The sequence below is a fragment of the Coregonus clupeaformis genome, chromosome 19, assembly GCF_020615455.1.
Source record: "Coregonus clupeaformis isolate EN_2021a chromosome 19, ASM2061545v1, whole genome shotgun sequence".
NCBI classification, from domain to species: Eukaryota; Metazoa; Chordata; class Actinopteri; order Salmoniformes; family Salmonidae; genus Coregonus; species Coregonus clupeaformis.
Genome location: NC_059210.1, coordinates 47,093,534 through 47,105,627, shown reverse-complemented (window position 1 = coordinate 47,105,627; position 12,094 = coordinate 47,093,534). Strand labels below are relative to the sequence as shown.

Sequence of the window (12,094 nt, the reverse complement as noted above, 5' to 3'; positions counted from 1 at the left end):
TGAAAAAATGTATGGAAGTACACTACATGACCAGAAGTATGTGGACACCATTTCAAAATAGTGGATTTGGCTATTTCAGCCACACCCGTTGCTGACAGGTGTATAAAATCGAGCACACAGCCACGCAATCTCCAGAGACAAACATTGGCAGTAGAATGGCCCGTACAGAAGAGCTCAGTGACTTTCAACATGGCACAATCATAGGATGCCACCTTTCCAACAAGTCAGTTAGTCATATTTCTGCCCTGCTAGAGCTGCCCCGGGCAAACTGTAAGTGCTGTTATTGTGAAGTGGAAACGTCTAGGAGCAACAACGGCTCAGCTGTGAAGTGGTAGGCCACACAAGCTCACAGAACGGGACCGCCATGTGCTGAAGTGCGTAGCGTGTAAAAATAGTCTGTCCTCGGTTGCAACACTCACTACCGAGTTCCAAACTGCCTCTGGAAGCAACGTCAGCACAATAACTGTTCGTCGGGAGCTTCATTAAATGGGTTTCCATGGCCGAGCAGCCTAAGATCACCATGCGCAATGCCAAGAGTCGGCTGGAGTGGTGGAAAGCTTGCCGCCATTGGACTCTGGAGCAGTGGAAATGCGTTCTCTGGAGTGATGAATCACGCTTCACCATTTGGCAGTCCGACGGACAAATCTGTGTTTCGCAAATGCCAAGAGAACGTTACCTGTTCCAATGCATTGTGCCAACTGTAAAGTTTGGTGGAGGAGGAATAATGGTCTGGGGCTGTTTTTCATGGTTCGGGCTAGGCCCCTTAGTTCCAGTGAAGGGAAATCTTAACGCTACAGCATACAATGGCATTCTAGACGATTCTGTGCTCCCAACTTTGTGTTAACAGTTTGGGGAAGGCCCTTTCCTGTTTCAGCATGACAATGCCCCCGTGCACAAGGCTAGGTCCATACAGAAATGGTTTGTGGAGATCGGTGTGGAAGAACTTAAACTGGCTTGCACCTAGTGGAAAGCCTTCCCAGAAGAGTGGAGGCTGTTATAGATACTTCAAGGGGTATTAAAATTCAAAACAAAATAACTAAATGATCCTTGGTACGACCTTCTTAAAAAACAATTTCATATAGCTTAGTAGAACCCCCCACCCCTCCCCCAGATTACACTGTACATGGTTATTAAAGGTTCATGTCTCTGAGCATGTTTTTGTCCAACCTCATGTTTGTGTTTCTCTGAAAATTCACTACAGATGTGGATTACCAAAATTACATCAATTTACTTCGTCGGCGGGCAGGTTAGAACGAAAACAAGAGTAAGTGTGTGTACATGTGAGTTTGTGTGAGATGTTTTTTTTTATCTCATAGGCCAAGTCACGCCACAGGAATGACAAACCCTCATTCCTCAGAGGATTCATAGAATTAGAGACAGAGCTGGAGACATCATCTCTCTTCCCTCACTCTCAATCTGTATACACTCAGTGGCCAGTTTATTAGATACACCACCACGTTCATGAAAATGGTGTGCTCCTACAGACAGTGAGTCACGTGGCCGTGGCTTGCGAAAGTATTCACCCCCCTTGGCATTTTTCCTATTTTGTTGCCTTACAACCTGGAAATAAAATGGATTTTTGGGGGATTGTATCATTTGATTTACACAACATGCCTACCACTTTGAAGATGCAAAATATGTTTTATGTGAAACAAACAAGAAATAAGACAAAAAAACAGAAAACTTGGACGTGCATAACTATTCACCCCCCCCAAAGTCAATACTTTGTAGAGCCACCTTTTCAGCAATTACAGCTGCAAGTCTCTTGGGGTATGTCTCTATAAGCTTGGCACATCTAGGCACTGGGATTTCTGCCCATTCTTTAAGGCAAAACTGCTCCAGCTCCTTCAAGTTGGATGGGTTCCGCTGGTGTAAGCAATCTTTAAGTCATACCACAGATTCTCAATTGGATTGAGGTCTGGGCTTTGACTAGGCCATTCCAAGACATTTAAATGTTTCCCTTAAACCACTTGAGTGTTGCTTTAGCAGTATGCTTAGGGTCATTGTCCTGCTGGAAGGTGAACCTCCGTCCCAGTCTCAAATCTCTGGAAGACTGAAACAGGTTTCCCTCAACAATTTCCCTGTATTTAGCGCCATCCATCATTCCTTCAATTCTGAACAGTTTCCCAGTCCCTGCCGATGAAAAACATCCCCACAGCATGATGCTGCCACCACCATGCTTCACTATGGGGATGGTGTTCTCGGGGTGATGAGGTGTTGGGTTTGCGCCAGACATAGCGTTTTCCTTGAAGGCCTAAAAGCTCAATTTTAGTCTCATCTGACCAGAATACCTTCTTCCATATGTTTGGGGAGTCTCCCACATGCCTTTTGGCGAACACCAAACATGTTTGCTTATTTGTTTCTTTAAGCAATTGCTTTTTTCTGGCCACTCTTACGTAAAGCCCAGCTCTGTGGAGTGTACGGTTTAAAGTGGTCCTATGGACAGATACTCCAATCTCTGCTGTGGAGCTTTGCAACTTCTTCAGGATTATCTTTGGTCTCTTTGTCGCCTCTCTGATTAATGCCCTCCTTGCCTGGTCCGCAAGTTTTGGTGGGCGGCCCTCTCTTGGCAGGTTTGTTGTGGTGCCATATTCTTTAAAAATTTTAATAATTGATTTAATGGTGCTCCGAGGGATGTTCAAAGTTTCAGATATTTTTTTAGAACCCAACCCTGATCTGTACTTCTCCAAAACCTTGTCCCTGATCTGTTTGGAGAGCTCCTTGGTCTTCATGGTGCCGCTTGCTTGGATGTGTTGCAGACTCTGGGGCCTTTCAGAACAGGTGTATATATACTGAGATCATGTGACACTTAAATAAAGTCCACCTGTGTGCAATCTAACTAATTATGTGACTTCTGAAGGTAATTGGTTTCACCAGATCTTATTTAGGGGCTTCATAGCAAAGGGGGTGAATACATATGCACGCACCACTTTTCCGTAATTAATTTTTTAGAATTTTTTGAAACAAGTTATTTTTTTCATTTCACTCCACCAATTTGGACTATTTTGTGTATGTCCATTACATGAAATCCAAATAAAAATCCATTTAAATTACAGGTTGTAATGGAACAAAATAGGAAGAACGCCAAGGGGGATGAATACTTTTGCAAGGCACTGTAAAGAAGGCAGGCAGGCATCGAGGCATTCAGTTACTGTTCAATTGAATGTTAGAACTGGCAAAACGAGTGACCTAAGCGACATTGAGCGTGGTATGATCGTTGGTGCCAGGTGCGCCGGTTCCAATATCTTAGAAACAACTGGCCTCCTGGGCTTTTTCACGCACGACAGTGTCTAGGGTTTAACGAGAATGGTGCAACAAACAAAAAAACATCCAGTCAGCGGCAGTCCTGTGGGCTAAAACAGCTTGTTGACGAGAGGTTGAAGGAGAATGGCTAGAATCCTGCAAGCTAACAGGCGGGCCACAAACAGGCAAATAACGACGCAGTACAACAGTGGTGTGCAGAACAGCATCTCGGAATGCACAACTCGTCAGTCCTTGTCACGGATGGGCTATTGCAGCAGATGACCACACCGGGTGATGCTGCCACCTCCCGAGTGGCGCAGTGGTCTAAGGCACTGCATCGCAGTGCTAGCTGTGCCACTAGAGATCCTGGTTCGAATCCAGGCTCTGTCGTAGCCGGCCGCGACCGGGAGACCCATGGGGCGGCGCACAATTGGCCCAGCGTCGTCCAGGATAGATGGAGGGAATGGCCGGCAGGGATGTAGCTCAGTTGGTAGAGCATGGCGTTTGCAACGCCAGGGTTGTGGGTTCGTTTCCCACGGGGGGCCAGTATGAAAAATATAAAAAATAACGTATGCACTCACTAACTGTAAGTCGCTCTGGATAAGAGCGTCTGCTAAATGACAAAAATGTAAATGTAAATGTTCCACTCCTATCAGCTAAAAACAAGAAGAAGCGGCTCCAGTGGGCACGCGATCACCAACAATGGACAATTGAGGAGTGGAAAATGAAAACCTGGTCCGACAAATCCCTGTTCCTGTTGCGTCATGCTGATGACAGTTAGGATTTGGCGTAAGCAGCATGAGTCCATGGCCCCATCCTGCCTGGTGTCAACGGTATAGAATGGTGTGGGGAATGTTTTCCTGGCACAAGTTAGGTCCCTTGATACCAACTGAAGAATTCAGGCTGTTCTGGAGGCAAAGGGGGGTCCAACCCGGTACTAGATGGGTGTACCTAATAAACTGGCCACTGAGTGTATATCTTCCTCTCTCTCTTTGTAAGGGACCAGCAATCTATAGGCCAAATCAGACGCATTAACAGAATACAGTCTCTCTGAAACAATAACAAAACAATGGCTTCATTTAATTTGGTAATAAACTGAACCAGTACAAGTTTAAACCCAGGACTGAGCCATTGTCATGGTGCCAGCAGACGCATCACGCAGACAAGCAGAGGACAGAGTTTCAAACTGTTCCTCTGCCAGTTTTCTATCTGTCCCTCTTCCAGGGTTTACCTGTGGGAGTCCCAGTCCTGCCTCTATAATCATTAATAACTTGAAAACCATTCCTTCAGGGACTCCTTGGATATTATCAATACCAAGCTGTAAAAATGTAATTTCCCCCAAAAACCTAAAGTGAGTCTTTAACTACAGCCAGCTTGTTCCATGCCGATCTGAGGAAAAACAATTGACAGAGACTGACTATCACCCATAAACTCTTTCTGTTATCGCACCCCCTCCTCTCTGTCTTTAGATCTGACTGAGGTTCCTGCAGACATCCCAGGGGACATGGTTCACATGGACCTGTCCCAAAATTCCCTCCGGCGCCTGAAGGCCAGAGACTTTGTGGAGGCCAACACCCTGAGGTCACTCAATCTCAGCCACAACAACCTGGAAGATATGGACACAGATGTGTGTGTTTGAGTGAGTGCGAGATAGTGAGAGAGATGGCGAGAGAGAGACACGGAGAGACAGAAAGCCTGATTATCAACCTCTAATGTGTGAGAGTCAGAGAGGCCAGATCTCAAGGCCCTGAGGGGTAGAATATTCCAGATCCAGATCATAGATCAATTTCAACCACTATTCACTGTGATAGCCATGAGAAACATATGGGAGGTTTGAAGCATTCGCATTGCCAGATAACTATTTCTGTTTTGAATTGATTGTATAATGCTCGTCCACAGGACTGTTTTGGAAGTACTTAAAAAAGGAAGAAATTATTACATTTACGTTTTTACATTTTTAGTCATTTAGCAGATGCTCTTATCCAGAGCGACTTACATGAGCAATTAGGGTTAAGTGCCTTGCTTAAGGGCACATCAACAGATTTTTCACCTAGTCGGATCGGGGATTAGATTATTATTATTATTATTATTATCAGTTTGACCTTAATATTGATGATAATAATGATTTCCTCTCCCTCTCTCTCTCAGCCTCACTGTCTGGCCTCCTCCACCTACATGAGTTTGACCTGTCCATCAACAGCCTGCGCTTCTTCCACTATGGCGTTCTAGAAGACCTCTATTTAATGTCACTGCTAAGGCTGGGGGGAAACCCCTGGGTCTGTAACTACAGGTGGGTAGTACTACTATTAACATTAGCTAAAAACTAACGCATTATGTGTACAATGCATTTGACCATGGATCATTCAATGCGTGAATGTTTCAAAATGTCCCTGTCCCTTGTAAATAAACATTCCAGCATCCACTACCTGGTGTACTGGCTACGTCTGCACCCAGGGGTGACCCATTCTGGCCTGCTGTGCCACTCCCCTCCCGAGCTCAGAGGAAAGAGTGTGGAGGACTACGTCCACTCCTACAACAGAGCCTGCGGCCAGACAGAACACAATCAGACGGAATACGGCCAGACGGACCCAGAGTTGTGGAACACAGCAATGGCGCTGAAGGGAGAGCTAGAGGAGGAGGAGGTGGAGCCGGCACATCTGAAAGGACCGCTGAAATACCGCATCACCAGATTGAATTAAACAACCACCGAAGGATGGAATCTTAAACATCTTTAAAGAGCGACTGCCTTTAAAAAGCAACACATCCCTTTGAAAACAGCCTATGTGGCATTGATATGAATCAGAAACAGTTATTCTATTGTCGAAATTGACTATAAAGTGTAAATAGGATAATTTTGGTCATAAAGTCAGTCTCGTCTAAAACGGAGTTTGGAACATCCATGCATAACAACAGGTAAATGAAGGTTGGGTTTTGAGTTGACGATGTCCATTTTCCCACTAACATGGGGTGAACAGCTGCAGTGATTGCGCTCTATCCAATAGCATAGACAGTGCGACAGACCTGCTCAGCAGCGCTGACTGTTTACATAAGACAAAACCTCGTGCATTTACACCTTAGTTAGATGTAAAATTGCGCAACTAAAACATCCTCTGCAAAAATGTCAAAATTAATTACGCATTTCTTGAGTTATCTTACATTAATTCTGGGGATTTTGAGGAAGTGAAATAGGGTTGGGGAAAAACATCATTAACCAAACACGGAATCAGTCTGAAAACACACCTCCAAGACTGAAATCTTGTTTTTCTAATGAGCAACAGAAAAACACATCGGGGTGTTCAGTGGCTCTTTAAATACTTATTTGTCTTATTTTATAGATTATTTAAATGTAGCCTGTATCAGATGGTAAAACTAACTTTGTTCAATATTGTTGTTCCTGCTTTGTCAGTGCAGTTTTTTTCCAGATTATTTATTTATGACAGCAATTTGAATGTACATGTAGCTGTGAAATTAAACACAATCGCATTTACATAATTGTGTGTTTTTTGTTGTGTGTGTTAGTGTGTGTGCATGCTTGCGTGCAGGTGTGCATGTATGTAATCTTTACACCCGTGTGTGTGTGTGTGTGTGTGTGTGTGTGTGTGTGTGTGTATACTAGTACTCACTGATACATTTGAAGCTGGGCCACTGTAGAGAGGTGCATCCACGCATGTTAAGGTGGACTACAAACGGCCGGTACTTCTGTAGGATCTGTTCCACGATGCTGTCTGTGATCCAGTCCCTCTCCACAGAGAAACTGATCTGTCATTCAGAGACAAACATCGGAGGAAACATTACAGGACATCCCAACTCAACAGGTAACAATACAATACAAGGGATATATTAGGCCTGAAAGCACCGTGGAAAATGCTGCAGACATAAGAGTTAAATCACTGACAACAATTAGTTAATGTTATGAAAAATGTTATGTTGGTGCTTTTCTATTTACCAATTTCTCTGTTCTGTTTGTGCTTTTCTAATAACCGTTTTCTGTGTTCATGAAAGTGACTGACTGAGCGAATCCTCACTATCAGTATCTGCAATTTGGCATTACGCCCAGACCCTTGTTTTGAGAACGAAAGATATCTCAGTTTCAAGGTCTCAGCTTATGTTATGTTGGTCCTCTGTAGCTCAATTGGTAGAGCATGGCGTTTGCAACGCCAGGGTAGTGGGTTCGATCCCCGGGACCACCCATACGTAAAAAATGTATGCGCACATGACTGTAAGTCGCTTTGGATAAAAGCGTCTGCTAAATGGCATATTATTATAAGCCTCGTGAGGTATTGGTCTGTCACATGCATGACCCAGTATTGGTCGGTCACATGAATGACGCAAAGCGTTAATGATAAATTATTATGAATAATGAATAAGCTAAATCATGCAAATATTACTTTCTGTGTAAGTATATAAGATAACTAACGAGACTGCCCCGTAAGAGCTCCTGACAGACGTTCACTATAGTGCATCAAGTTTGTTGGAACCTCTCCAGTTAACTGACAATAAACAATTATTCATTTAAGATTGACTTAGAGTGTCCCTGTGTAAGAATTTCCACGACAGTTACATTAAATGTTTATGGTAATTTCAGTAACTGTGATTGTGGTGTGTGTGTGTGTGTGTGTGTGTGTGTGTGTGTGTGTGTGTGTGTGCCATACTGACCCTACTCCACAGCGAGCAGGTCTGAGTGATGGCCTTCCAGGTCCGACACACTTCTGCACATTTCAGTAGGTCTCCTACGTCTAGACTCTGGAAGACCTGACCAAACAGAATACTATGATGGAACAGTTGTCACCAACCCAGCACTGGAACCTACACACCCTGTAGCCTAGGTTGAAGATAGAGATATTTTTTCGACCTAGCCTGTAGCTCTCCAGGACCTGGGTTAGTGACCACTGCCATAGCTACTGTTCAGTCAATCTGGTGTTGAAAGATGTCATGCATGGCTGCATCCGAAAGTATACCCTATTTCCTATCAAGTTAACTACAAAAAAATCAGACGACACATCTACCACTTTTCATTCGCAACACAACACTGCAGCATAGGCCTTGATTTACTGCAAGTCAATTCAAACTTTTCACCCATACCGTTTATGCCATTTGCACTGTGATTGTGAGTTAATCTGAATCCATTTCATATTGAGAGAACACAGCAGAACAATCTCTCCGCCTCCATTCCTCTTGCTATTTTCCCACAATTACTTAGATTTTGCCTCTAAAAACAGACAAAAAATACTGACGGTCAACAAAGCATTTAGGAGCTCTTCTCCTTTCCGAAACATAGTCATGGCCCAGTAATATTTATTGGCCGAGATGTTTGATAAAAACAGCATAGTAATCACTGCCAAGAAATAAGCCTTGGTGCCAGAGCTACTCTGTAACTGCTAGATGCCTACAGGAGTGGTCACAGACAAAACAGTCCTGTATAGTATTTAATAGGTACGCTTTTTCTATTTAGGAACCATTTCCTAGCATTTCCCCTCACACTAAACATGAACCTCTGCTGATTAGCTTCCCTGCGATTTCAAAACCCCCGCCGCCACTCCAAATTGAAAACAAGTCCCTCGCAATTTGCTTGGCCAGAAGACAAAACATACAGGGTAACATGTAATTATTGGGTAACTGCTCTCAGAAATGGGTCCAATAACACTATCATCCAGAGGGAGGGAGAGAGTCATTCGATACACACACACACACACACACACACACACACAACTGCCATGGCAACCGATAATAGAACATAATAGGCCATGACAGGCTGTGATTGACTAATCATGGGTCGTTCCATATGAATTCAATCACTTTCTGACTGCACCCCTTTAGATTTTAAAGTTCTAATGCAGCTGTTTCTAGCTCGATATCAAACCATTTCTGGGTAACAATTAAGTACCTTACTGTGATTGTTTTACATTACAATGGTCAAAAGTAGCTTCTTAGCAACGAGCAATTTCTCAAGCAAGAATTTTGCTAGGACTGTCTGGGAGTGGTCTGAGTAGGGAGGGGAAAACTGAAAACTAGCTGTTAGTGGAAGAGAGCTTTGGGAACTCTCTTTCTTATTGGTCTATTAACTAATTTACCGCCTGGTGATGTCATCAGGCAGGCCAAAACTCCATCCCACCAAAACAGGCAGAAATTTCAGGCGGTCTTTTCAAACAGCTCTTACACTAAAAGGGCATTATCATAATTTTCACAATATAACAGTATTATTCCAACCTCAGTGTGGAAACATATAAAACACAGTAAAATCCAGTTTGACTGCACTGGGCCTTTAACGAAACCTTCCAAACATGTGGTCAGAAAGTGACGTTTTGGACCTGAATGCCAAAACATTCAGGAGATAGAGGTGCTCAAAGTTGACCCATTTTGCATACCCCACCCTACCATGAGACATCCATGTCTTCATCACTGAAAAATATAAAGGGTTGAGTTTGATATCATTTGAAAGCTTACAAACAGTGTTGTCAAACTATTTTATAATTTCTTGAAAAAACACTTTTTTTATAGAGATGATGTAATTTCTTAACCTTTAACGTAAATTCTCTCAAAACGCGTAAACTCATACCCTATTTTACATTGTCTGAAGTGTTTTTGTTGTGCCCGTCATTGGTTGAAACATAGCATTCTCTTGAATACAGGGTGGGTGTCATTTCAATCATAGAAACTTAATTCATAGAATGGCCCTATCCCTTCAGACCACTGCAATTTAGCTGGCACACCATTGGAGAAACAACGGTGTGTACATGTTTTGTTATAGTAGAAATACATGTACAGTATAACATGTTCAGTTATATCCTGTATTTCTATATGATATTATGACATCTAGTGGCCCTTTTGGGTACTTTAGATTACCACAGGTGTCTGCAATTACCTCTGACTCGCTGTGTGGCCTTATCTGTCCCACTATTGTTTGTGGAGATATGCTCTGATGACCGAAAGCTCAGCTATAATAAACATTTATTTGGTAGTATGCGGAGACTTTTTCCTGTTTCTCCAGTTTTGCCTTTTGCCTCCAGCACCTTCACAAATCAGCTTTGGGTGTGCGGTAGATTCTGCCTATCAGTTTGTACACCACTGAAATTAAAATTTAAGTTTCAATTACTACCAGAAAGATGGCCGCCAGTCCACCCACCGTTGAATGTCAACTTGAATGGGAATGTCTATTCTATTATCTATATTTCTATGATTTCAATAGGTTTCCTATGGAAGATTGACAGTTTAATTCAAAACAATGTGCATTCCCACTAAAGTCAACATTCTCTGATGTGTGGACCATTAACCATCTTTGTGGTACCATTTGAAAGTTGAAATGTACATTTTATTCACATTTTAGTTAATTTATCAGCCAAAACATGACACCTGCTCTGTCTCAACCGATGGTGGGCACAATACAAACACCTCTGATTATGTAAAATAGGGTCTAAGTTACAACATATATGAACATGAAAAAAATTGGAGTTTACGAGTTTCTAGATAATTGATGTTTAAAGTTAAGAAATTCCAATTTAGAAAAAAAAACGTTTTTCAAGAAATTATAAAATAGTTTGACAACCCTGTTTGTAAGCCTTTAAATTATATAAAGTCAATTTTATTTTTCAGTGATGAAGACATGGATGTCTCATGGTAACGTAGGGTATGCAAAATGGGTCAACTTTGAGCACCTCTATCTCCTGAATGTTTTGGCATTCAGGTCTAAAAAGTAACTTTCTGACCACTTATACCATGGGCAAACATGTATGGAAGGTTTCGTTCAAATCAAAAGGGGTGCATTCAGAAAGTGACTGAAATCATATGGAACGACCCTCATGTGGCCTTAGAGGGGACAAGGACAGGGGACATCATAACTCATGATGCATGCAATAGAGGTGACCTCAGGATTAACTGCCCATGAAGGCTAGGAATCTTCACAAACTATTACAGTTTTTCTCAATTGCTTAAACACTAAAACCCATTGGCTGAACAAAGTTCTCAGTTGCCTGGACTCATTTAGCTAATTATGCAGTCTGTTGTCAATACCTTAAACCATTTCACATGGTAAAACACAATTTGCAGATCTCACTTAGACTTTTCAGCAAAACTCTAAACATATTCTCATTCTCAAAACACATTCTGCACTCTAATGCACATGTCATCCATACTGGTAAACACAAGTGGCAACAGTCAAATACAAATAGAGAACACATGTCATTGATTGAACACAACCACTCAAAATTGATTTAACCTGTTTCAAATGATGCGACACAACCAATATAAGCCAGTTCAGAGAGCAAACAGGTTGTTGAAGGTGGGAAGGAGAAAGTCTGAGAATGGAAAGAAGAAACAATGTGAGAGGACGAATGCGTATGCGAGGTGGGCGACGAGGAGGAAGAGGAGGAGGAGGGCAAGAAAGAGGAAGAGGAGGACGAAGAGGAAGAGGACAAAGAGTGGAAATATCTGATGAAATTCGAGCAACAGTCATAGACCATGTTCTTGTCCATGGACTGACAATGAGGGAAGCAGGACTTAATGTGCAACCCAATTTGAGCCGATTTTCTGTGTCCACCATAGTAAGGACATTCAGAGAAGAGAACAGGTACAGTATACTACTGTATTTTTGTAATTGCAAATTTACTGTACTACACTATATGCAGCTGTTTCAATAGACATTTGTAAAGTTAATCACTGTATGTATTGTACTGCATGAATATGTTTTGTAACTGCACAACTACTTTTTGTAGAATTGCAAGGCTGTCACATACAGGTGGAAGGACAGCTATATTCACTCTGGAGCAAGAGGCCGTTATAGTTGGCATGGTCCTTCAAGATAATGCAATACGACTTCAAGGGAATCAACAGTGTGAGCATTTCCACAATTGACCAT

At 42.4% G+C, this 12,094-nt stretch overlaps 1 protein-coding gene across 2 annotated transcripts in view; it reads right to left on the bottom strand.

Annotated features, from left to right (window-relative positions):
* Window positions 1-12,094, bottom strand: part of fbxl13 (F-box and leucine-rich repeat protein 13) — a 50,555-nt gene that overhangs the window by 29,981 nt on the left and 8,480 nt on the right. Inside the window, exons 8-9 of one of the 2 annotated variants that reach the window (XM_041836651.1) lie at window positions 7,900-7,995; window positions 6,867-7,002 (exon numbers count right to left, since the gene is read on the bottom strand). In XM_041836651.1, coding sequence (XP_041692585.1) covers window positions 6,867-7,002; window positions 7,900-7,995 — 232 coding nt within the window. The remainder of the gene's footprint in view (window positions 1-6,866; window positions 7,003-7,899; window positions 7,996-12,094) is intronic. The other variant, XM_041836652.1, reaches the window with a different exon arrangement.